At 44.6% G+C, this 26859-nt stretch overlaps 1 protein-coding gene across 1 annotated transcript; it reads left to right on the top strand.

Annotated features, from left to right (window-relative positions):
- The first annotated feature begins 7058 nt into the window (after nt 1-7058).
- Nucleotides 7059-10890, top strand: LOC100343018 (large ribosomal subunit protein uL18-like). Its single transcript, XM_070047665.1, has one exon. The coding sequence runs from the start codon at nt 9004-9006 to the stop codon at nt 9760-9762; it is 759 nt and encodes a 252-aa protein (XP_069903766.1). The 5' UTR covers nt 7059-9003; the 3' UTR covers nt 9763-10890.
- Nucleotides 10891-26859: the final 15969 nt, after the last annotated feature.

Below are 26859 nucleotides of genomic sequence, written 5' to 3'. Positions count from 1 at the left end.
CCTGGGATAAATCCCACCTGATCATGATGTATGATCTTTTATATGTGATTTGGGATTTGATTTGCTAGTATTTTGTTGAGAATATTTGCATCTATGTTCATTAAGAATATATGTCTGTATTTTTCTTTTCATGATGTGTCTTTATTTGGTTATGGTATCAAAGTAATGCCAGCCTCATAAAAAGAGTTTGAATTCCATCCTGTTCAACATTTTGGAATAGTTTAAGGAGTATTGGGATTACTTCCTCTTTGAATGTTTTGTAGAATTCAGTAGTGTAGCCATCAGGTCCTAGATTTTCCTTGATGGAAGACTTTTGATTACTGCTTCAATCTCATTGCTGTTATGGGTCTGTTTAGATTGTCTGTAGCTTCTTGAGTTAATCTTGGCAGGTTATATGAATCTGGCAATTTGTCCATTTCTTTTAGGATTTCCAGTTTATTACCATAGCATTCTTCATAGTAGTTTCTTATGATCCTTTGTATTTCAGTGGTGTAAGTTGTACTGTCTCCTTCTTCATCTCTAATTTTATTTCTGTTTTTTCTCCTTTTTGTTAGTCTGGCCAGAGGTTTATCTATTTTGTTTATCATCTCAAAAAACAACTTTTTTGTTTTGTTGATCTTTTGTATTTTTTAATTTAAATTTCATTTATTTCTGTCTGATCCTTATTATTTTTCATCTCCTGCTGATCTGGGGTTTGGTTTGTTCTTGTTTTTCTAAGTCTTCAAGATGCATGATTAGATATTTAATTTGGGACATTTCTCTTTTTTTAATGTAAGCACTTAATGCTAAAAAATTCCCTCTTAATATTGATTTTGCTGTATCCCACAGGTTTTGATATGATGTGTTTTCATTTTTATTTATTTCAAGAAAGTTTGTTATTACCTTTTTAATTTCTTCAGTGACCCATTGATTATTCAGCAGCATGGTGTTTCATTTCCAAATATTTATGAGTGTTCTATTGTTCTTGTTGTTGATTGCTAGTTTTAGTCCTTTACGGTCTGAGAAGATACATATGATTTCAATCTTTTTAAATTTGTTGAGACTTGATTTGTGACCTAATATATGGTCTATCCTAGAAAATGTTCCATGTGCTGATGAGAAGAATGTGTATTCTGTAGCTGTTGGATGAAATGTCCTATAAATATCTGTTAGGTCCATTTGCTCAATAGTATGTTTCAACTCTGATGTATCTTTGTTTATTTTTTTTGTCTGGATGATCTGTTCATTGATTCGGGGTGGGGGGTGTTGAAGTCACTCACTATTATTATATTGTAGTCTATCCCTCTCTTTGGGTCTAACAGTGTTTTCTATATATATCTGGGTGCTCTTGTGTTGGATGCCTCTTTATATATATTTTTAAAAATTTATTTATTTGAAAGGCAGAGTTACAGACAGAGAGATGGAGAGATAGAGAGGGATCTTCCATCTGCTGGTTTATTCCCCAAATGGCCACAACAGCCAGAGTTGGGCTGATATGAATCCAAGAACCAGGAGCTTCTTCCAGGTCTTCAATGTGGGTGCAAGGGCCCAAGCACTTGGGCCATCTTCTACTGATTTCTCAGGCCATAGCAGGGAACTGGATCAGAAGTGGAGCAGCAGAGACTCAAACCACAGGCAGAAGCTTAACCTACTACACCACAGTACCAGCCCTGGGTGCCTATTTATGATTATTATGTCTTCTTGCTGAATTGAAACTTGTCAACATATGATGTCCTTCTTTATTCTTTTTACAGTTTTTGATTTAAAGTCTGTTTTATCTGATATCAGGATAGCTATGCCTGCTCACTTTTGATTTCCATTTGCCTAGTGTATCTTTTTCCAACCCTTCACTTTCAGGCTGTGTATTTTTGTTTGTAAAGTGTTTCTTGAAGGTAGCATATAGTAGAGTCCTGGTTTTTTATCCATTTAGCCAATCTCAGTCTTTTGGTTGATGAGTTTAATCCATTTAGATTCAAGGTTAGTATCGATAGGTAAGAATTAAGACCTGTCATTTTGTTGATTAGATAATGATTCCATCTGCTCCATTAGTGAATTTGGTGGTGTCATGTGTTTTCATATTTACTTTTTTAAAAAAGATTTATTTATTTATTTGAAAGTCAGAGTTACACATAGAGAGAAGAGGCAGAGAGAAGGGGGTGGAGGGGTCTTCCATCTGCTGGTTCACTCCCCAGATGGCTGCAATGGCTAGAGCTACACCGATCTGAAGCCAGGAGCCAGGGCTTCTTCCGGGTCTCCCACGTGGGTGCAGGGGCCCAAGGACTTGGGCCATCTTCCACTGCTTTCCTAGGCCATAGCAAAGAGCTGGATCAGAAGTGGAGCAGCTGGGACTCAAACCGGCCCCCATGTTGGATGCCAGCACTGCAGGCACAGTTTACCCATTGTGCCACAGCACCGGCCCTTGATGTTTAGCCTTCAGAATTTCTTGTAAGGCTGGTCTGGTAGTAGTGAATTCTCTGTTTTTGCTTATCTGGAAACTACTTTATTTCTTCTTCACTTTTAAATTACATCTTTGCTGGATATAATATTCTTGTTTGGAAGATTTTCTTCTTTTGAGACCTTGAATATATCATCCCACTGTCTTCTGGCCTGTAGGGTTTCTGCTGACAAGTCTGTTGTTTGTCTAATTGGTTTTCCTTGATATGTAACTTGATGATTTTCTCACTGTCATGATTCTCTCCTTGTCTTTAAGTTTTGACAATTTGACAAAAATATGCCTTGGAGAAGACCTTTTTGGGTTGAGTCTGCTTAGGATTCTTTGAGTTTCTAATATCTGTACATCCATGTCTCTTTCAACACCTAGGAGATTTTCAACTATTATTTCATTCAGCAGGTTCTTGATGCATTTTTTCTTTTCATTTCCTTCAGGAATATCTATAAAATGAATATTTGTTATTAAATAGTATCCTATGTTCATGTAGACTTTGTTCACTCTTTTCTCTTTATTTTGCCTGATTGGGTTATTTCAAAATTCTTGTCCTGAAAGTCAGAATTTCTTTCCTCCACTTGATCTATTCTGCTGTTAAAGCTGTCAATATCACTTTTTATTTCACTGATTGAAGATTTTATTTCCAAAATTTCTATTTGTGTCTTCTTAATGAGTTCTGATCCTTAGTAATATTTTCATTCATGTCATTCATTGATTTCTTCATTTTTTTGATCTATCTGTACTCTCTTACATCTTGATGAGTTTCCTTACAATCATTATTTTGAATTCTTAATCTGTCATTTCACAGATTTCCTTCAGTTCGGGATCTACTAATTATGGAGTACTGTGTTCTTTCATAAATGTCATGCTACCTTGCTTTTTCATGTCTCCTGTGTGTCCCCACATTGATGTCTGCCCATTGTATCTTCTTCCTTATGGAGTGGGTTTTATTGTAAAAGAGTTTATGGTTTGACTGGGATGCAGGGTATCACTTGGCTTGTTCTCTGGTTCTAGGTGAGCCCAGGAGTGTAGTCTCTGAGTGATTATTTTTGTCCTAATCAATGCCAGCTGTGTCTATAAGCGACACAGTATAAAGTAGTCTGCAATAGTTCATAGGAATAGAAGTGTGGCTTTGAGGTGAATAAGGGTGTCCTTGCATGTGTATCTCTATTCCATGGAGCATTCAGTGTCAGTCTTCCTGCTAAATGTGATAGCCAAGGCCTTGTTCTTGGTATTAGAGAGGTAGGAGTGGCTACCCCCTTGTCCTACTGGGTAGCCTGAGTGATGCCAGAGCTTGTGGCACAAACTGCTGTGATTCTAAGACTCTGATACTGATGGACCCTCCTTCACATCCTTCCAGGAGAGTACAACTGGTACCGTGGCCTGTAATACCAGCAGCCCTAGTCCTATACTAGGGGATATAAATGGGACCCTGTTCCCGTCCTACAGGGTGACTACAAGGTATACAGGAGATTTTACTCAGGAAGGTGTGAGTTCAGAGAAGTGGAATGCAAGTAGGATCTTTCCTGTGTCCATCGGGTAGATTTCAGTAGTATCAAGAAATTTAGAATGAATTGTTATACTCCTAGTGTTGCAGGGTACAGTGGGGTCATCCCGCAGGGTGGAAGCAGATTTTTTTATGGCTTCTTCTGTTGTTAGCCCCCAGAAGCTAAGGTGAATCCCTCTTGCTCACCTAAGAGTGCTTGAGCATAGCTCTGGGGCTAATGCCCAAAAACTCCCACAGTTACAGGATGCAGGAGATCTGTGCTTTGTTTTGCCCTGACTCTGACTATGATGCTGGTAGGAGAACAGGGGCGCGCTGCAGCCTCCGTGCTGCCAAGCATGGCACTCTGCGAAGTAGGGGAAGGGAAGGAAGCAAGCTGGCTTCCCAGCTCCGAGCCTGGCAGTTGCTCAGACCCAGTCAGCCCTCCAGGCTGAAGTAAAAGTCCGCCGTGACTGGAACTCCCTCTCAGCTAAAACTGTGAGTGGTGGTGCACACAGTGGTTTTTTCACACCTTAATGTATAAAATGGCAGCTCACAGCCTGCATCCGGCTGTGCCACACGGTTGGCTGCAGCAGTGGCTCTGTATTCTTTCTTCTTGTCCCATGGAGTCCTCATTGCTTTTGGTTTTTGTTTTTTCACTTCTTCGCCAAAAATTTCCATCAGTCAGACCACTGGAAATGTAGTTTTTCCTTTGTTCTTTTCGTATCCCAGAGCAGCTTAAGTTAGTGTGGCTGTGCCTTATTGGACCATCTTGGTGCATCCATGTTTCAGACTTTAAAATGCGTCTATAAATAATTCTTACATCAAAGATGAGATCACAGTAGAAATTTACTAATAATTATAGCTAAAATTTAATGTGAAAAGTATATGTCCAAACTGTGGAACACAGTAAAAATGTTACTTAGAGGGTTAAGAAAGAGAGATAGTGCCAAACTTAATGAGCTAAATTATCAACTTAAATAATTTAAATATCACTTGGGGCCGGTGCTGTGGCAGGGTGGGTTAAACCATTGCCTGCCGCATCAGTGTCCCATACGGGTGGCTGTTCAAGTCCTGGCTGCTCTATCCAATCCAGCTCCTTGTTAACACACCTGGGAAAGAACAGAGGCTGGAACAGTGCTGGGGCCCCTGCATCCACTTGGGAGACCCAGAAGAAGCTCCTGGCTCCTGGCTTTGGCCTGGCCCGGCTCTGCTCATTGCAGCCATTTGGGGAGTGAACCAGTGGATGGAAGACCACTCTCTACATCTCTCCCTCTCTCTCTCTGTAACACTTCCTTTCAAATAAATATAGAACACTACTTTATGCTTTTCCATTGGCAATTTTCCACATCATGTGGCATGAGTTGGAAGATGATATCTCCCACAGACAGGACAAGAAGCACCTTTGCTAAGTTTTGAAAAACTTGACCATGACTTGTAAGATCTTTGGTAAGACCTATTATCAGGTGTCGCTGAATTTACAGCTTTCTTCAATAGTCCTAATACTAGCTCTCCAACCAAACGGATGGCTGAGATAGAGTGTGCTGATAGGGACACGCTGAAAAGACTGGGAAGCATCACCATGGCTAATTTGATGGAGAAGTGATGAAGTCCACAGAATCTGGCCTATCAGCTGGAGCTGAATGAGTCCAGACAGAAGCCCAGGAAGTAGTAGCCCAAGGACGTGATGGACAGGATGTTTGGGGGCTGTAATCAAGCTCCCTTCCAGCACAGCTATGACAGCGCACACCTTACTGCTTCCTTGGGAGTTGCCTTTAGGAAGCCCCTCTCCCTCCCCTGACTCCCTGCACCTCTGAGGACATCCCGCTCTACCAAGTACCACTGCAATTACTCAGCTTCCAGACTCTCACCTTCCCAGCCCTGGATATTGGTAACATCAGAGGGCTTATAAGTCTTTTTTTTATTTATTTATTTCAAAATCAGTTACAGAAAGAGAAGGAGAGACAGAGAGAGGGAGATCTTCAGTCAGCCACTCCCCAAGTGGTCACAATGGCCAGGGCAAAACCAAGATCCAGGATCTTCATCCAGGTCTCCCACATGAGTGGCAGGGACCCAAGCACTTGTTCCATCTTCCACTGCTTTTCCCAGGCCATTAGCAGGGAGCTGGATGGGAAGTGGAGCAGCCGAGACACAATCCAGCACGCACATAGATGCCAGCATCACAGGCAGCTGCTTCGTCTGCTACACCACAATGCTGGCCCTGTTTTATCAGTCTTAAAAGATCAAGTCCTGCTTTCTGAAGTCCAGAAGTGATGCAGGAGACCCAGAGTCTTACGATTGACTTGATTACATGGCATCCAAGTCAATTATGATGTATTGATTGGATGGGTCTTTTTGAGTTGTACTGGATCTCCTAGGAAGCAGAAGCAGTTATGATGCAAGAAGACCACAGATCTATGAGATTCTGGCCAGACTATGCAGCCTAACTCTTCAGTATACTCATATATAAAGGTTCCAAGAATCCTTAGCTGGAGAAACCAGTATCTTCTTGAAATGTACACCTGCTTTTTAAATTCTACATCTCTTACGACAGTGCCAACCCCCAATGGCTTCCAGTCCCCACCTCTGTACCCCACCTTCCAGTTCTGACTCCAGGCAAGGGGGGATTTCCGAGTCCTTCCTGGAATTTGCTTGTATAGAGAAAGGCCTATTCAGGGTTTCACAGGGTTCTTGAGCTCAAGACCAATATAAAGGTGACAGAAAGGACTTTTGAGTTCTAATAAATCTGGTACAGACTGAAGTGAAAAGGTGTGACCTCAAAGATCGAAGAAAGACATGGCTTATGGGAGTTTCAATTCAGTTGTAACCTATCAGTAGCAATTGACCTTAAAGGAATGTCTATAGGTTGGGAGCAATGTTTTGTTCCACATGTCCTCTCTCACAGCATGTGTCAGATACCTCACCTATATGACAGAGTCACACACATGAAAGAGAAAGAGAATTTCCTGACTTAAACACAAGGGTGCTTCAAAAAGTTTGTGAGAAAATGGACTGAAAAGGTAAGTCATTTTGGTGCAAAACATGTTTGAAATCTGCATAGTTTTTTTTTAAATATATGCCTTTTCCATGAATACTTTTAAGACCCTTTATACAACTCTCATGGAGATCTACATCAACTGTCTGTTGCTGGGTTAAAACCTGAAAATTTAGCCCATGGGTTAAATCAATGACAGGTTTTCTCTAGTGTATTGAGAAGCAAAAGGAATTTTTTTTTTTTGACAGGCAGAGTTAGACAGTGAGAGAGACAGAGACAAAGGTCTTCCTTTTTTCCGTTAGTTCATCCCCCAGTGGTTGCTGCAGCTCACTAGGCTAATCCTCTGCCTGCGAGGCTGACACCCAGGGTTCTAGTCCCGGTTGGGTTCCAGATTCTGTCCTGGTTGTTCCATGGCGCCGGCCTAAACAGAATTTCTTAAACTTTACCAAAAGAATATTCCTGTGGCAACAAATCTTATGGTATTTGAAAACAAGAATTTTGGGCCGGCGCCACAGCTCACTAGGCTAATCCTCCGCCTGCAGCGCCGGCACCCCGGCTTCTAGTCCCGGTCGGGGTGCCGGATTCTGTCCTGGTTGCTCCTCTTCCAGTCCAGCTCTCTGCTGTGGCCCGGGAGTGCAGTGGAGGATGGCCCAGGTCCTTGGGCCCTGCACCCGCATGGGAGACCAGGGGGAAGTCCCTGGCTCCTGGCTTCGGATCAGCACGGTGCGCTGGCCACAGTGGCCACTGAGGGGTGAACCAATGGAAAAAAGGAAGACCTTTGTCTCTGTCTCTCTCTCTCTCTCACTGTCTACTCTGCCTGTTAAAAAAAAAAAAAAAAAAAAAAAAAAAAAAAAAAAAAAACAAGAAATTTTGTGGTCAAGATTTTGGTCTTGAGTGCTAGAGTACAGCACTGTTTAATTTTACAACTGATTAACTGACCATTTTCTGGTATTTGCGCTTTTTTTTCCCATGCTACAATTAATGTTGGATTTTTATCTCATTTGTGCCATCTGACCCTGATGCAATTGTGCTTATTAAAAGGAAAACAATGAACACAAGGCAAACAGGATGAGTATGAGAAGTAAAGCATTCTGTTGGGGTGCTTAGAGAAAGTTCAGAAGGCTTTGGTTTTCAGTTAAACTGATTATCAATATTTCCTCATTTCACTAAATTGCAGTGAAAGTGTTTGGGGGAAGGGCAAAAACAGTGCTGTAATATCAAATTCTTCCTCTGCTCTGTTTCTGAGAGTAGATGACATCAAACATTTTTGATTATTTGGGGAAATTGAGAAGTAATTGGACATTATTGGGATACTTTCCCAAGCCAACTCAGAACTGTGACCAGAAGACAAGTAGTTGGCTTTCTGGTCCACTTTGGCCTCTTTGTTTTACTGTCATCTCCCAGCGCCACAGGGAGAGGATTAACCTACTGCACCACAGTGCCAGCCCCCAAGAAGTTCATTCTTTTAAAAAACTGCTGAGGGGCCGGCACTGTGGCGTAACGGGTAAAGCCGCTGCCTGCAGTGCCGGCATCCCATATGGGTGCCAATTTGAGTCCCAGCTGCTCCACTTTGATCCAGCCCTCTGCTATGGCCTGGGAAAGCAGAAGATGTCCCAAGTCCTTGGGCCCCTGCACCCACGTGAAGACCCGGAAGAAGCTCTGGCTCCTGGCTTCAGATCAGCTCAGTTCCAGCCATTGTGGCCAACTGGGGAGTGAACCAGCAGATGGAAGACCTCTCTCTCTCTCTCTCTGCCTCTCCTTCTCTGTATGTGGAACTCTGACTTTCAAATAAATAAATAAATCTTAAAAAAAAAACTGCTAAAACCTCTACAATATTGATTATGAAATGAAAACACAGAAATAAAATAATAGCTATATAAAGGGTAAATCTGTTGATAAATACAAATCAGTTGATGTATTAAGCAAAAATAATATCTTATGAAAACATATGTCAGCAATAGAAGAAGATGGAGTGGATGGAGTGAAAATATTCTACAGTTCTAACATTATTAAAAAAGTGAGGAAGCTTTTCCCGCCCTGTAGCGCTGCTGGGCCTGCAGGTCTGTGTAGAGCCGCGGTTGCGGGTCTCTGTTCCGCAGGATGGGGTTTGTTAAAGTTGTCAAGAACAAGGCCTACTTTAAGAGATACCAAGTGAAGTTTCGAAGACGGCGAGAGGGTAAAACTGATTACTATGCTCGGAAACGCTTGGTGATCCAGGATAAAAATAAGTACAACACACCCAAATACAGGATGATAGTTCGTGTAACTAATAGAGATATCATTTGTCAGATTGCTTATGCCCGTATAGAAGGGGATATGATAGTCTGTGCAGCTTATGCACACGAACTGCCAAAATACGGTGTGAAAGTTGGCCTGACCAATTATGCTGCAGCATATTGTACTGGCCTGCTGCTGGCTCGCAGGCTTCTCAATAGGTTTGGCATGGACAAGATCTATGAAGGCCAAGTGGAGGTGACTGGAGATGAATACAATGTGGAAAGCATTGATGGTCAACCTGGTGCCTTCACCTGCTATTTAGATGCAGGCCTTGCCAGAACTACTACTGGCAATAAAGTTTTTGGAGCCTTGAAGGGAGCTGTGGATGGAGGCTTGTCCATCCCTCACGGTACCAAACGATTCCCTGGTTACGATTCTGAAAGCAAGGAGTTTAATGCAGAAGTACATCGGAAGCACATTATGGGGCAGAATGTTGCAGATTACATGCGTTACCTAATGGAAGAAGATGAAGATGCTTACAAGAAGCAATTCTCTCAGTACATAAAGAACAATGTGACTCCAGACATGATGGAGGAGATGTACAAGAAAGCCCACGCGGCTATACAAGAGAATCCAGTGTAGGAGAAGAGGCCCAAGAGAGAAGTTAAAAAGAAGAGGTGGAACCGTCCCAAAATGTCCCTTGCCCAGAAGAAAGATCGGGTAGCTCAAAAGAAAGCAAGCTTCCTCAGAGCTCAGGAGCGGGCTGCTGAGAGCTAAACCAAACAATTTTCTATGAAGATTTTTCTGATAAAGACAATAAACTTATTGACCAAGCAGCTATTTTGTGTTGAGCTCTTGTTATGAAACTGTAGGAGACACCCTGAAGTGCATTTAAAAGCAGAGGAGTTGACAGTTTGCTCCAGGAAACAAGTACAGGTTTTTCTAGAAAAAAAAACTGGCATGTTGGCTCCAGTAAAGTTGACACCCGTTTCTTGGGCTTCTATTCTCCCTGACAGGAGTTACCACCTCAGGTTTTTTGAAGTGCAGCTCTTGCTAAAATCTGGCAAGCAACAGACCAGCGATAAATCATTTGGAAATGTTACTTCCATCCATTTATTACAACCAGATGGTTAGTGGGAAGAAAAAGTACCCTCAAAGTATACAAACCTAAAGCATACAAAACTGGTGGTAATCCATGGCTTTATATTTTGAGAAAATTGTCTGATGAAGGTCACATAGATTTAACACACTATATTGAACCAGGTGAGACCTCTCCAAAAGGAAGGGGTTGTATTTTGTGAAGATGTTGAAAGGTACATGCCAGGGCCTGAATTTACATGGGAAAATGACATGAGAGGAACAAGTATTAAACTTATCACTGGTGGTAATGTTTGATGAGTAAATTTACATGCCAATTTAAGAAATAGCCCTTTGGCCCACAGGAAATGCTGTTGGGAGATAGAGTCTCCTGGGATTTCAGTCTTGTCCCTAGAGTTACAAATACCCTAGCTCAGATTCAGAATATGTGGATCTGAACTGGGCTGATCATATGAGGTTAGTTTTTAAGGGCTCAGTCAGCTGGTTGATAATAGGACAGAGCCTTCAAACAGGATAATTAGAAGTGTGCATTTCAGCCACAGAAATCTTGAGCTAAAAGTCATGGAAACAATCTGAAGCTTACACAAAACATTGGATGTCTGAGGTTAAAAATGTAATTCTACAATAAACCATGTTATTAACCCAAAAAATAAAAATAAAAATAAAAATAAAGTGATGAAGTACCATTTTGTTTTTTAGACTGTAATAATCAAGGATATATTTTGTGATCTCTAAGGTAACCACAAAGAAAAGTAAAAAAAAAAAAAAAAAGAAGAAGAAGAAGAAGAAGAAAAACTGACAAGTTAACTGAGGAGAAATAATGAAGTAGTAAAAATTAATACAAATGCAGCCCAGAAAAGTGAAGAAAGGGAATATAAAACAGGTGGGTAGATAACAAATATTTGCAAATAACAAAAAGTAAAATGGCTGTTAACCACCCCAATATATAATTAATTGTTGTAAATGTAAGTGGATTAAATACTCCAGTTAAAAGTTAAAGACCACATTAACATTATACACACAAAAGGGGACATATCAAAGAACACACACAGGAGGCCTGAACACAGGTTTCTCTTTTTTTTAATATGTGTCTACTGATGTGGAAGTGATACTTATGTATCTCCTGAACTCTCCCTGCTGTATATCTTCTGTGTTTTTTTTTTTTTCATTTTTGTTTTTAAAAAGAAAGAGAGAGGTCTTCCATCCACTGGTGCACTCCCCAGATGACTGCAACAGCCAGAGCTGGGCTGATCCGAAGCCAGGAGCTTCTTCCAGGTCTCCCACACAGGTGCAGGGGCCCAAGCACTTGGGCCATCCTCTACTGCTTCCCTAGGCACATTAGCAGGGATCTGGATCCGAAGCGGAGCAGCCAGAACATGAACCAGAACCCATATGGAATGCTGGCATAACAGCGCAGGCCCCCAGTTTATTTTTGAAATAAACTGTCCCTACCAAGTTGTAGCCAAGATCCACTGAAGGGATAAGAATGGTTACATTTACCCCAGTACAGAATGCACAAAGATATGGGGAGAAATGCCTGAACCCAAATATGGGCAAAAGGTTTGGAATTTTGTATAGGAAGAGTATAGAAAGAACAACTTTTCTTAGTTTGTGACCCCTTGCAGTCTGTTACCATTTTTTGAGTATGACCTTATCATTGCATGCATGACACTTAATTTAGCTTATTCAATTGTCAAAACATGTATTCTCGGTATATTCTTTTCTTAGTTTGTAGTTTAAGAAATCAAGGCTTAAAAAACAGAAATAGGGGCCAGCATTGTGGTGCAGAGGGTTAAGCCATCACCTGCAATACATATGGGTATCAGTTTGAGTCCCAACTGTTCCACTCCCCATCAAGCTCCCTGCTAATGCACCTGAGAAAGCAGCAGATGTCCCAGTGCCTTGGCCTCTGCACTCATGTGTGAGACCTAGATGAAGTTCCTGGCTTTGGTCTGGTCCAGCCAGCCCTGGCTGTGGGTTTCTGGGAAGTGAATCAGCAGATGGGAGATCTCTCTCTTCTGTCTCTCTCTCTCTCCCTCTGTAACTTTTTTTTAAGATTTTATTTATTTCTTTGAGAGGTGGAGTTACAGACAGAGAAGGAGAGACAGAGAGAAAGGTCTTCCATCCTCTGATTTCACTCCCCAGATGGCTGCAATGGCTGAGCTGGGCCGATCCAAAGCCAGAAGCCAGGAGCTTCTTCCAGGTCTCCCATGTGGGTGCAGGGGTCCAAGGACTTGGGCCATCTTCCACAGCTTTCCCAGGCCATAGCAGAGAGCCGGATTCGAAGTGGAACAGCCGGGACTAGAACCGGCATCCATATGGGATGGCAGCACCGCAGCCAGAGGCTTAGCCTACTACACCACAGCACCGGCCTCTGTGACTTTCTTAAAGAGGAAGAAAAATTCCCATCCAAGCATCACAGTTGGTAGAGTTCTGGAAGCTGCTGATGGCTGGATTTGACTTGGAGAATTTACTTCTCCCAGATAGTTTGTGGATCAAATGGGGCAGCTCAGCTCATTCTCCTCCAGGGCCCAGTGAGCTTAGTGAGAGCATAGCATTCTCACAGTGATTGCAAGGTGCAAGAAAGCAAGCCCACCCACCAAGTGCACAGCAGACCTCGTGACTCAATCACTAACATCCATCAGTCAAGAAGCAGGCACTGAGCAGAAACCAATGTCAAAGGGTGGAAATGTTCACCATGCCTTTAGTAGAAGGAACAAAGGGTTTGCAAATAAGGAAGGGTAAAGACTGGAGTCAAAAATTCACTCTCCCATTTCCCAGGAAAGAATCAGCCCATTTGTCCCCCGACAACTTTAGGTGACTTGGAAAATATGTGTTTAAAAAAATCTTCTGAGAATCATCCTTTTATCTATGCAGGAAATGTGAGGAATGTTTTACCTTTTTCCCAGCAAGCTGATAATGGGGAATGGGATTAAACACTTCATCAGCAACAACCAACTGGGTGATTAAAATGCCTTCTGAAACTTTACAGAAAAGTCAAGAGCAGACCTGAATGCTTAAAAGACCTATTCCCCTGAAAGGTTTTCACTTATTCATTCATTCAATAAATATTTATTGAATTCCTTCTCTGTCCTGGGGACTCTAATGGGCTCTGTTGGCTATTCACTAATTCATTCAACAAGATCAAGTGCACCAAGAGCTGGGGGGAGGGTAGGCATAGTGGAGAATGCAAAGATGAATAAAACACGGACACAGGGTTGTGGGGATCTGGGTAGTAAGGGACATTACTACTCAAGTTGGAGATACAGTGGGGAAAATGCGTGGTTATGTTGAATGTGAGGCAGTGCTATAGCAGCAGATCTGTTATGAGAAAGACAGTCTAGGAAACAGATACGGATTTGGGCACAGTCTTCAATATATGTACACGTTCAGGGCATGGACATGGATGAGAACATTTCAAAGAAGGATGTGTGTGCACCTCCATGGGAGACCAGGAGGAAGCACCTGGCTCCTGGCTTCAGATCAGCACAGTGCACCAGCCGCAACGTGCTGGCCGTAGTGGGCACTTGGGGGGTAAACCAACGGAAAAAGGAAGACCTTTTTCTCTGTCTCTGTCTCTCTCTCTCTCTCTCTCTCTCTCTCACTGTCTAACTCTGCCTGTCAAAAAAGAAGAAGAAGAAGAAGAGGAAGAAGAGGAAGAGGAAGAAGGAGGAGGAGGAGGAGGAGGAGGAGGATGTGTGTAGATGGAAAAGAAAACTTGCTAGGGACAGAAACCTGGACTTTTCCAGTATTTAAGGGACAATTGAAGGATCAGAGGAATATTCGCCAAAGAAAATTGAGGGAAAGCAAAGAGGAAAGAGGAGAATCAAGTTTGAAAAAAAGAAGAAGAAGAAGATAATCAGAAAGGACAAGTGTTGAAAAATTCAAAAGTAAACTTGTTAGTTTAGTAACAAAATTTCCTTTTTTAAAAAAATTTATTTATTTATTTGAAAGGTGATGAGGAGTCAGATCACACAAGCCTTTGGAGGCTTGGCTGCTGCTGGAATGACTTGGTCTTCTATTCTGAATAAAACAGGGAGTCACTGGAGAGCATCTTTCAAAGAACTGACATTTGAACATTGTGAACATGCTTATAAGCTGATGCTGGACTCCAGAGGGGCTAAGGAGGAAGAAAAGAGCCATTGGGCAGGCTAACTCTGCCACCCAGGTGAACACCAGCCTCATAGTCTGGTGAAGCTAATAGCAGCAGAAGTGATGCGAAGTGGTAAGGACAAACTGTGTACTTAAGATACGAGTGGGCCGGCACCGTGGCTCACTTGGTTAATCCTCCGCCTGCGGCGCCAGCATCCCATATGGGCGCTGGGTTCTAGTCCCGGTTGCTCCTCTTCCAATCCAGCTCTCTGCTGTGGCCTGGGAAGGCAGTGGAGGATGGCCCAGGTGCTTGGGCCCCTGCACCCGCATGGGAGACCAGGAAGAAGCTCCTGGCTTCAGCCTAGCTCCGGCCGTAGCAGCCATTTGGTGGGAGAACCAATGGAAGGAAGACCTTTCTCTCTGTCTCTCTCTCTCACTGTCTATAACTCTGTCAAATAAATAAATAAAGTAAGAGTAAGAGAATCTGCTGGCAGAAAAAAACAAGATGAGTAGAGGAGAACACTAAAATTTGGGGCTCAGGAAATGGAAGGAGGCGTACGCCATTGAGTAAGACAGGAAGACTGCAGTGCAACCCATCTCCCAGATACAGCGTGTCTGAGATGCCTGTAACAGTCCAGTGGACATGTTTTGTAAGCAGCTAAGCATGGGTCTGCAGAATAGAAGTATAGCACCCAGCCATTTGTTAACACTGATCGCACACATGCTATGTGCTAAGCACTTGGTCAGGTACAATGGTTCGTTCGTAATATTTCTGTTTCCAAGGATTTGATGAACTAAAGGGAAAGATCGGTGTGTAACCTGATATGAGATGTGCTACAGTAGATTTATTAGTACAGAACTTAAGCATTACTTCACATCTCTAAGGATCCTCACCTGTCAAGTGAGCATATTAGTAGACCCCTTAGAAACCACCTTTTTTTTGTTAGCTACGATGAAGTCTGAACTCTGAGCCGCCTTAGTCCTAGCAAAGGAAGCCAATTCCCAGGTCAGGTTCTGCTCACCACCTGCAGTTTAAGGAATTACCGCTAGAGGTCGACTCCTAACCTGGAGCGTCACTAACTCCACAGGGACTCCAGGTTTGCAAAATCAAGTCTTAGTGGAAGCAAGGAAATGTATGCGATGCCAAGCCTGTGAAACCTTCCTACTGCTGCCTCAAATCTGAACGAGATATACGTGCAAACACCAGGCCGCTTGTGACCAGGATCCCAAACCCTCATACACGGCCACACTGGGAGCCAGTGTATTCAGCCTCGGGCACGCTGACCTGAGCAATGTGAACAGTGAGTAAAAGTGATTAGGGGGCCTAAGAAATTCAACCAAAATACAGCCCCAGCCTTGGGACCTCTTTTAAAATTTTTTATTTACTTGAAAGGCAGGGAGAGGGAGAGAGAATGAGTGCTGTTATTTGCTGGTTCATTCCCTCAAATGCCCACCCAGCCAGGGCTGGACCAGACCAAAGCCAGGAACTCAATCCGAGCCTCCCATGCGGGTGACAGGGACTCAGCTTCCTGAGCCATCGCCTGCTACCTCCTAGAGTGCCGATTAGCAGGAAGTCGGAATGAGGGGCAGAGCAAAGGCTCTCTGAAATGGGACGCAGACACCCCCTCTGGAGGCTTAACTGTTAGGCCAAGCACCACTCAGCCAGTGAACTTACAAAACATGAAGTTGTATCCTATTACTTCTGCAGGTTAAAATTACTCAATGGCCCCCGGCATGTGCAAAGTACAGCACAAACACCCAAGCTTGGCGTGCAGGCCCTTGGTTCCTGCAGCTTCTTCCATCCTTCCCTCCCCTTACTCCTGATAATTCTGCTTTGTTCTTTTAAAAAATTATTTATTTATTTGAAAGTCTGAGTTACACAGAGAGAGAAGGAGCGGCAGAAAGAGAGGTCTTCCATCTGCTGGTTCACTCCCCAGTTGGCTGCAATGGCTGGAGCTGCGCCAATCTAAAGCCAAGAGCCAGGAGTTTCTTCCTGGTCTCCCACGTGGGTGCAGGGGCCCAAGGACTTGGGCCATCTTCCACTACTTTCCCAGGACATAGCAGAGAGCTGGATTGGAAGTGGAGCCAGGTCTCCAACCAGCGCCCATAAGGGATGCCGGCACTACAGGCAGCAGCTGTACCTGCTACACCACAGCACCGGCTCCCTCTGCTTTGTTTTTAAAAACTGAACCCATGCTTTGCTTCATCCAAGAAGTGTGTACCCCTACGCCCTTCATATATGTCTATCCTATCCCTGCACATATCATAATCATGTCAACCTTTTTTCTTATAGGGAAAACACTTTCATTCTTTTTTTTCCAACACCTGGCATAATTTTCAGTTCATTTTAAGGAAATTAATACATGTTCATCAAGGAGTAATTTAATATCTGAAAACATATATGAGAAAGTGTAAATTTGGTTGCTGCAGTCCTATTTGAATTGGGAGATAAAAAGAAGGTATAGCCCCCAACTTACTCATTTAACAAAGAGGTTATTTTGAGAAGGAAACCAGGGAATTATTTCTCTGACCTGTTCCCATATAACCCAGGCTTCCCAAAATAGGCAGAGAAAAAAGTAAGGTAGTTTAGACATTAGCCCCAAAGCCCATCACAGAACTTGAGGCTGACTGAATACCACAGCCTACCTTCGCCTCAGTGTCTACATCTGAAAGTGAAATCTGACCACCCTAGTGTGAAGAAGTCCCAAGAGGCACCTGCTCACTAGAAGTGCAAGAGGAAAGGCGTAGCAGTAGCAGATTGTCTGTGGCAGTGCTGGAATGATACAGCAGGCCTTGGACACCACGACCACTAGGCTTTCTCAGAAGCCAGTTTCCTCTGCTCTCTAACCGTGTGACTGCCAGGCCACACCTGTGTGAGCTGCAGGTGGTGGCCTATGCAGAGATCCTACCCACAGGCACGGGGGTCCCAGCACGTCACTAAAACAGATCAACCCCTTTCTTCTTGGCAAGCAGATGAACGAGGAGGGAGTTGAGGAGAACAAGAATTTTAACTGCAAACTTAACCACCTCCCCTTCACTTCAGTGCTCCTCAAGGAAAAGAATTTTATCTAAGACCATCTTGTTCTATGCGTAATTCTAACATAGGCTGGGGTCTCCCATAGTCCGTTGTCTGCAGGGCTTTGCATTCAAGGAGAAACATGTCTAGATCAAGAATCCTTGAAAATTAATATATGTTTTTACTATAGGTTTTCTTAGAGCTCTCAGATGTTTAGAGCACACATCTTTGAGTTTTCTAGTACCAATAACTGTGTCTAACACAGAGTACATGCTCAATAATTTATGTTCAGTGATGAGTGACTGAACAAGTGAGTGAACTAGTACCTATCTTAAGGCATTTATTACAACCCTTCACTCGGATACTTTTAGCTGCTCCCTTACCTACCTGTGAGCATCTCGAGGATTCTGAACATGCCTAGAAGTACACTAGCACCTGCTACAGAACTGGAACTGTGCTGCTGGGCGGTTTTATTTACCAAGATAGCACTCAAGTTTTGAAATGTAAACCATCATTAAAGAAGCTGAAGTCCTACAAGCCTAAACTTTAGGTGTGTTTGAAAAAAATGAAGGTAGCCATGGAAAAATTTTTGTTTATTCTTTTTAGAGATTTATTTTATTTATGTGAAAGGCAGAGTTACACACAGGGAGGGAGAAAGAAAGAGAGTGAGAGAGGGAGAGAAAGAGGTCTTCCAACCACTGGTTCACTCCCCAAATGGCCAAAACGGCCAGGGCTGGGCCAGGCCTAAGCCAGGAGCCCAGAGCTTCTTCTGTGTCTACCACGTAGGTGTAGAGACCCAAGGACTGGGCCATCTTCTGCTGCTGTCCCAGGCATTAGCCGGGAGCTGGATTGAAAGTTGAGTAGCCAGGGGCCAGCGCTGTGGCATAGGATAAAGCTGCCGCCTGCAGTGCCGGCATCCCATGTGGACGCTGGTTCTAGTCTGGGCTACCCCTCTTCTGATCCAGCTCTCTGCTATGGGCTGGGAAAGCAGTAGAAGATGGCCCAATTCCTTGGACCCCTGCACCCACATGGGAGACCCAGAAGAAGTTACTGGTTCCTGGCTTTGGATCGGAGTAGCTCCAGCCTTTGCAGCCAATTGGGGAGTGAACCAGCGGATGGAAGACTCACTCTCTCTCTCTCTCTCTCTCTGCCTCTCCTTCTCTCTGTGTGTAACTCTGACTTTCAAGTAAAATAAATAAATCTAAGAAAGAAAGAAACAAAGAGAAAGAAAGAAAGAAAGAAAGAAAGAAAGAAAGAAAGAAAGAAAGAAAGAAAGAAAGAAAGAAAGAAAGAGAAAGAAAGAGAAAGCTGAGCAGCCGGGACTCAAATCGGCACCTCTATGGGATGCCAGTGTCGCAGGCGGCAGTTTAACCCGTCACACCACAGCGCCAGCCCATAATTACGGAAAATTTAAAAATAGAACTCAAGCACACAGAGGCAATATGCCAAGTAATTTTGTTGCTGTTGTTTACATCACATACAAGGGAAAGCGCAGGAGAGCTGAATAAATATTACTGGTAAAGGGCTTTACATCTTCCCTGTCTTATTCACTACAAACACCAGATGGTGTTATTTCGCCATGATCTACTGACTCGACCATCTTAATTTATTCAAGAGTGGGAAGCTTATGTGAGGCACTAAGAATTCATAATGAATAAAACATAGACTTTGAATATCAAAGAGCTTATCATCTGTTAGGAGAGTCTATAGTTATGCCAATAATTTAAACACACAATAATGAATATACAAAATAATAGCTAACATTTTTTGAAGGACAAAAGGTCAGAAAAGACGCTTCACAAGTGAGTTATCCAAATGAGAAAAAAGCACAAGATAAATTGACCAACATTATTTGTTATCAGGAAAATGAAAATTAAAAGCTTGGTAAGATTCTGCTAGGTCGGGGCCGGCACTTTGGTATAGCAAGTAAAGCTTCAGCCTGCAACACCAGCATCCTATGTGGGTGGCTGTTCAAGTTCCAGTAGTTCCATTTCCTAACCAGCTCCTTGCTAATGTGCCTGGGAAAGCAGTAGAAGATGGCCCAGGTCCTTGGGCCCCTGCACCTACATGGAAGACCCAGAAGAAACTCCTGGCTCCTGGCTTTGGTCTGGCCCAGCCCTAACCATTGCAGCCATTGGAGGAGTGAACCAGCAGATGGAAGATTGCTCTCTCTGTAACTCTGCCTTTCCAATATATAAAATAAATCTTAAAAAAAAAAAAAAGATTCTGCTATGTCCCCATTAGAATGACTAAAATGTTAAGGACTCAGAAACCCGGTGATGTGGAGGTTGGGAGCAGCCCGAGATCACACACTGCGAGTGGAATACAATGTGCTAGAACCACTGGGTTCTATCATATAAGGCCACTACGGCTAGCCTTTTATGCCTCCGTGGCCCAGCAACTCTGCTTCTGGGAAAAACGTCAAGGAATCAGTGCTTATCTACACTGAAGACATGCATAAAGGTGTTCATAGAAAATGTTATAGCCCAAAAAAAGGGAAACCACTCAAATACCCACCAGCAGTCCAGTGTGTTAATAACAGCAAATGCAATATGTAGAATATTTCATAGCAATGAAGAACGAAGCACTGCTGCTTACAGCAATATGAATGAATCTCACTGAAAACATAATTGTGATTGACCCCAAAGAGCACACAATGTGTGATCATATTTGTGTGAAGTTAGAGAATGGGAAAAACTAATCTATGAAGATAAAAATCAAAATATTAGTTACTCTGGTGGAGAGTGGGTGTAGACTGTAAGAAAGTAAAAATGAGTCACTGTGCTAGAAATATCCTATATCTTGATTTGAGGATCACTATATTATACAAGTATAACAACCTATTTATCTGTATAAGATGTGTGCACATTACCACATATAATTGTTCCTCAACATACAAGCAGATCAAAAGAAAACAACAGCTAGGTGTGGCGTAGTGGGTAAAGCCGCTACTTAAGACACCGGTGTCCCATATGGGTGCCAGTTTGTGTCTTGGCTGCTCCACTTCTTTTTTTTTTTTTTTTAAGATTTATTTATTTTATTTGAAAGTCAGAGTTACACAGAGAGAGGAGAGGCAGAGAGAGAGAGAGAGAGAAGAGAGGTCTTCCATCCGATGGTTCACTCCCCAAATGGCCGCAACAGCCAGAGCTGCATTGATCCGAAGCCAGGAGCCAGGAGCTTCCTCCAGGTCTCCCATGTGGGTGCAGGGGCCCAAGGACTTGGGCCATCTTCCACTGCTTTCCCTGGCCATAGCAGAGAGCCAGACAGGAAGTGGAGTGGAGCAGCTGGGACTAGAACCAGTGCCCATATGGGATGCCGGTGCTTCAGGCCAGGGCGTTAACCCACTGTGCCACAGCACCGGCCCCAGCTGCTCCACTTCTGATCCAGCTCCCTGCTAATGGCCTGGGAAAAGCAGCAGAAGATGGCCCTAGTGTTTGGGCCCCTATCAGCTACATGGGAGATCCAGATGAAGCTCCTGGCTTCAGCCTGGCCCAGTCCTGGCCCAGTCCTGGCCATTACAGCCATCTGGGGACTAGACCAAAAGATACAACATCTCTCTCTCTCTCTCTCTCTCTCTCTCAGTATCTCCCTCTCTCTCTGTAACTCTGACTTTCAAAATAAATCTTTAAGAGAGAGAGAGAAAAAGAGCATGCAATAGTATTATTGAATATTTATTAGGTGCAAAGCATTTTGTCAAGATACACTCGTGTGTGTGTGTGCATGTGTAATCTCACTTGGTCATCACAGTAACTCTGTGAGGAATGTCCAGTTACTATCCCAGTTTATAGCTCAGGAAGCTGAGGTGTAGGCAGTTAGGTAATGTGCCAGATGCACACACCAGTCTGTTCAGTGTAGTTCCAAAGCCTGAGTTCCAGCCCTTTGTTCCACGGCTCCTGCATTTTCATAAGGCCAATGAGAGCAATGGGTTATGGTTTACGAGAAAGTGGATTGACACAGACTTTAAAGAAGAAGATGATACATTTTTGATAACGAACCCAAAAGTCACCAGTTTCCTCACTTTCTACTAGAACTACAGAATCTTGTTTTTGAAAGGTGTGGAGATTGTTTAGCCCAATCTCTTCACTTTAGAAGGGTTCTATTTTTAAAATTATTTATTAATTTTTATTTATTTGAAAATCAGAGCAAGAAAGAGAAAGAGAGACAGATATCTTCTGTCTGCTGGTTCACTCCCCCACATGCCCACAACATCCAAGACTAGGTCAGGCCAAAGCCAGGAGCCAGGAATTCCGTGCAAGTCTCCCACATGAGTGACAGGTACCCAAGTACTTGAGCCATCCCCTGCTGCCTCCCAGGGTGCACGATAGCAGGCAGCTGGGTCGGAAGCAGAGGTGAGACTTCATCCCAGGGACTCTGACATGGAATACAGGCATCCCCAAACCGCTGAACCACAATACCCACCCCTAATGTCTTTATTCCATATACATGAAGGAAATAAAACTCAGAGTGGTTACAACAGTTGCCTAAGGATAGCACAGGACAGAGCTAAGGTCAGTTGGAGAACAGCTGACTTGGACTAGAGAAGTTAAATAACTTGCCCAGGGCCACTCAGAAGCAGGCGGTAGTGCCAGAATCTGGATCCAGACCACTGTGCAATAGAATTCTGACTCCTAGTGCTCCTTCTACTGCCCTAACTTTTGTCTTTAAAATACACCTAAAAAGTCAGTAAATTGGGAGAGACTGGGACAGTCTTAGTCAACTCAAGGTGGGGAAGGTGGGCAGGTGGAGAAGATACTTTCAACACACACCACAGCTACTGCAGCCTAAGACCATCAGCAAAGGAGGAGCAGATGTCTAAGAAAAGGAAGCTCAAAAGGAGGGCAGTTGTGAAGCAAACATTAGGGCCAGCCCCTGATCAGGATGGAGTAGCCCCCCTGCCTGTACAGACAGCCCTGGGGTATTATAGGGGGCCCGACCTCAGGGAGACATTTGAGTTTCCTCACACATCCATTCAGAAAACCTATTCAGCAGAGATTTCATTGTGATTGAAAAATAATCTGGGGGCTGGCACTGTGGCCTAACAGGTAAAGCCACCACCTGCAGTGCCAGCATCCCATATGGGTGCCGATTCTTGTCTTAGCTGCTCCTCTTCTGACCCAGCTCTCTGCTGTGGCCTGGGAAAGCAGTAGAAGATGGCCCAAGTCCTTGGGCTCCTGAACCACATGAGAGACCCTGAAGAAGCTCCTGGCTCCTGACTTCAGATCGGCACAGCTCCGGCCGTTGTGGCCATCTCAGGAGTGAACCAGTGGATGGAAGACCTCTCTCTCTCTGCCTCTCTTCTCTGTAACTCTGCCTTTCAAATAAATAAATAAATCTTTAAACAGAAAAAAGAAATCTGGTAACTATTTATTACTAATTACCTAATAAATACTGTACTTTGGTGTTCATCTTTTCTTTTTAATATTTATTTTATTTATTTATTTGAAAGGCAGAGTTACAGAAAGAGGGAGAGGGAGAAAGAAGAGGTCTTCCATCTGCTGGTTCCCTCCCCGAGTGACTGCAATAGCCAGGGCTGGGCCAGGCCAAAGCCAGGAGCCGGGAGCTTCTTGCAGGTCTCCCACATGGGTGCAGGGGTCCAAGCACTTAGGCCATCCTCCATTGCTTTCCCAGGCACATTAGCAGGGATCTGGATCAGAAGTGGAGCATCCGGGACTTGAACAGGCACCCATATGGGATGCCAGCATTGCAGGCGGCAATTTTACCATTATGCCACAATGCCGGCCCCCTCATTTTCTAAAAAACAGAGACCACAGTGAAATTACAGGATGCTCAACACAGTAGTTTTAAAATCAAAGAGCACAGTGCTATCTCAATAAAAAAAAAATAAGTGGATATGGAAAGAGTAGCTAAAAAGCAGTAACCAGCAAAAATAAATAAATAAAATACATAGTTGTACCCTGAAATATACAGAGAAGCCTTCGACTCCAGGTTTCAGGAGCTGGGAATAGTGATGATGTGGATGGGTGGGGAGTGGGGAGGCAGACAGGGAGACGAACAAGCTTGTAGTGTGGAACCAGGCCAAATCCTAAAGCAAGCACCATGGGAGGTAATCAGGAATTGTAGCCAGTCCAAGTCAACTTTATTTGAGCAGAAAGACAGCAGACTCGGAAAACCACCTAATTTCAACCAAGGGATTGTTTCTAGACTGGAATTTAGACCTAGGGAAAGAAAAGCACAGTTTCAGCAGAGTCCAATTAAGGCATAAAAAAATCCAATTTGGATCGAACTGGTAGGCTTGTCTCTCAGCACTGGGGGAAGATGCTTATCTGGCCAAGGCGCCACAGCCCTGACAAGGGTGGAGAGGGAGGACGGGGCAGACCCCAGCCCCTTCTCTCTCACTCCTTCAGTCTGCTCCTCCCCTTCCTCCAAGCTTCCTGGAACCTCGCCCCTGGCCTGCATGCTCCATCTCACTTATCGCCAGTCTAACACTCAGAGGGTCTTGCTCGAAGCACAAAGTCCCTGTTGAGTCTTTTCCTGCTCTGCCACAGCTGGGTGCCTTGGAGCTACTGAAACATTGCCTTACAGTTCTGGAGACCGGGGTCCCAGAACCAGCTTTTCAGGGCTAAAATCCAGGTGTAGGCACAGCTGTACTCCCTCTGGGGCCCTCCTCGTCTCCCTCGGTTTCAGGGGGCTGCCTGGGCTTGAGGCTGCTTCGTTGCACTGCTTCCCTTCTGTAGGGTTCCTCCTTTGTCTCTTATAAGGATGTGGGGCCCACCCAGAGGTCACCTCAGGATACTCAATCCTATCTGTCATCACAGGAGGCAGAACCTGCTCTTCTTCCAAATGAGGTGACATTTGTGCATTCCGGGGGTGGGGACTTGATCACTTTGGGTGGCCATTCTTTGGCCTATTAGAATTTTCAAACCCTAGAACCACCTTTATTTATTTATTTATTTATTTATTTATTTGACAGTGAGAGAGAGAGAGACAGAGAGAAAGGTCTTCCTTTCGTTGGTTCACCCCCCAAATGGCTGCTACAGCCGGCGTGCCGTGCTGATCCGGTGGCAGGAGCCAGGTGCTTCTCCTGGTCTCCCACGTGGGTGCAGGGCCCAAGTACTTGGGCCGGCCTCCACTGTGTTCCCGGGCCACAGCAGAGAGCTGGACTGGAAGAGGAGCAACCGGGACAGAACCAGTGCCCCAGCTAGGACTAGAACCCAGAGTGCTGGTGCCGCAGCGGAGGATTAGCCTAGTGAGCCACAGCACCAGCCAAGAACCACCTTTAACTTCTCTCTCCTGTATCCCACGTCTGATCCATCAGCAAACATTATTAATTCTATCTTCGTGAAAACCCTGAATCCTGCTACTTCCCTGCACCTGACCTCCACGTGGCCTAAGCCCCCTCACTCCTTTCCCACACTGTTACAGGTATCTCCCACGTGGTCTCCCTGCCTCTCCCCTTACCTCCTTACAATCACTATGGCTACGGGGATCATATTCAACATAAATCCTGCCATAAAATGTTCCAGTACTGTACTATCCCATTTAAAATCCAGCAGTGGGCACTTTGCTGTTTAGGGCACTCATTTCTCATGTCGGAGTGCCTAAGTGTGCTCACTGGCTGTGCTCCCAATTCCAGCTAATGCAGACTCTAGGAGGCAATGGGTGATGGCTCCAGTGATTGGCCCTGGGTTGAATTCCTGGCTCAACCCTAGCCCATCCCTGATTGTTGTAGGCATCTGGGGAGTGAACCAGAAAATAGGAGTACGATCTCTGTCTCCATTCTTCTCTTTCTGCCTCCCTCTTAAATACATTTTTTAATAAAATGGAATGGAATCCCAAGGCCTTCCCGTGATCCACAGTGCCTCTGCAACCTCATTCCTCACCATGGCTGTCCTTGCTCGCTCCTAACACTCGAGACTCTGGCTTCCTGCTGCGTCAGACTTGCCACCTCCACACCTGTCCCTGGACTCTGACCCCAGACACTCCTCTCGGCACATCCAAGGGTCTGTTCAGTGATCACTCCCTTAGCGAGACCTCTCCTGAAACCCTACTTAAAGCAGCACTTCTGTTACCCTTCGTCCTACACCATAATTACTAAGATGCTCCTAACTACCTAGTGCTGTACTGGGTATTTATTCGTTCAATCTCATATTTTTCAGCTTCTCCCACTAAAATATTCACTTTCTAGTATCACGGAACACACCCCCTTTCTTCATCACTGGGTCCTTAGGGCCTACAACAGTGCCTGCCACAGAAGGGGAACAGCTTGAGTACTTTTGAATGAATGAATGAGTGATGGAAATATTTCAGGGAGTGGACGCTGGGATACAAAAGGAAAGCTCTTTTTAGAGGGGGGGGCTCCTCCACTCCCCCCACCACATTCTCAAATAATTGTAGCTGGGCTTCCCCCCAGCTAGACTGAACTGGATGTCGGCTCTGCAGAGGTAGCAACTGTGGCTGCCCCATCTCTACTTCCTGAGCAACCTCCCAGGGGACCCGGACAGGGAGGCCACCAGGTAGAGGAGGGACAACTAAAACTGGGGTCTTGGGGGGCAGGGTCCTAGGAGAGGGAAGCTAATAACAGCTGTATGTGTGTGTGTGTTATGACATGCACTAAAAAGAAAAAAAAAGTGTTACCTATAAGGATTGTCTGTAAGCTCACAGCAGAAAAGCTGCATTTAATGCCCCCATAGTTGAAAAAGAGAGGCCCCATGTGAGTGCTGTCCACACGCTGTCCATGGATCCTAACACAGAGCCTTCTGTCCACCGTAGGCCCTATGCCTGGCACCATTGCCACCTCCCAAGGAAAATCAGTAGTTGCTCAGCGATCAATGGAATTCCACATAGGGTAGAGAAGCAGTACAACACATCAAGGGCAACTTAAATTCTAGAGGTGACCCTCAAATAAAAATAATACCTGTGCCTCTGGATTGTTCTGGGGATGGAATGTCCTAGCCCAGCACAGGCTCTCAGTGACTGGCAGTTAGCATCATTATCCTCAGCCGGCCCCTGTCGAGGCTGGAGAGGAAGGAGGAGCCCAGGATGACTGGCATGGCCACGTGCCCTGGTGTGTTTGGCACTGGAGCGTGACCAGCCTGCTGTAGCGAAACCATGGAATCACAGAGTGATGACAGGGTTACAAGAGCCTTGGAGGTAAGAACCACAGCAGCAACAGCAAAGCTTGCCTTTTACAAAAACAGCAGCTGGGCCTTGCAAGACGAGCTGATCTGCCCAGAATCGGATGACTGGTGCACAGCCAAGCCAGAGCTGAATCCGGATCTCAGAGCGGAGGCCTTGCACTCCTTTGCAGCACGGCCCCTTCTCGGTGTTTCCAGCAGCCGGGTCCCTGTGTCAGCCGTCCTGCTCCTGCTCCTGCCACTGCTCAGGCCACAAACCACACAGTTGAGCACTGGCTATTACAGCTGATGGGCTCCGATGCAGCCCCAGCCTCCCGAGGTCTGGCAGGACTCCAGCCCCCACACCCCTTCTCTACTCCTCCTTCATCCATCCATTAAGGCCTGTGGCCCCCAAACCCCCTGCTCCCTGCTCCTCCCCAGCAGCACACCTGCACCAGG

This window comes from Oryctolagus cuniculus, chromosome 1 (genome assembly GCF_964237555.1).
Source record: "Oryctolagus cuniculus chromosome 1, mOryCun1.1, whole genome shotgun sequence".
Lineage (NCBI taxonomy): Eukaryota > Metazoa > Chordata > Mammalia > Lagomorpha > Leporidae > Oryctolagus > Oryctolagus cuniculus.
Note: the sequence above shows the minus strand (reverse complement) of the source record. Positions and strands in the feature narration are given on the sequence as shown.

Coding starts and splice junctions, on each gene's coding strand:
- LOC100343018 (XM_070047665.1), top strand. CDS start 9,004: ATGGGGTTTGTTAAAGTTGTCAAGAACAAGGCCTACTTTAAGAGATAC.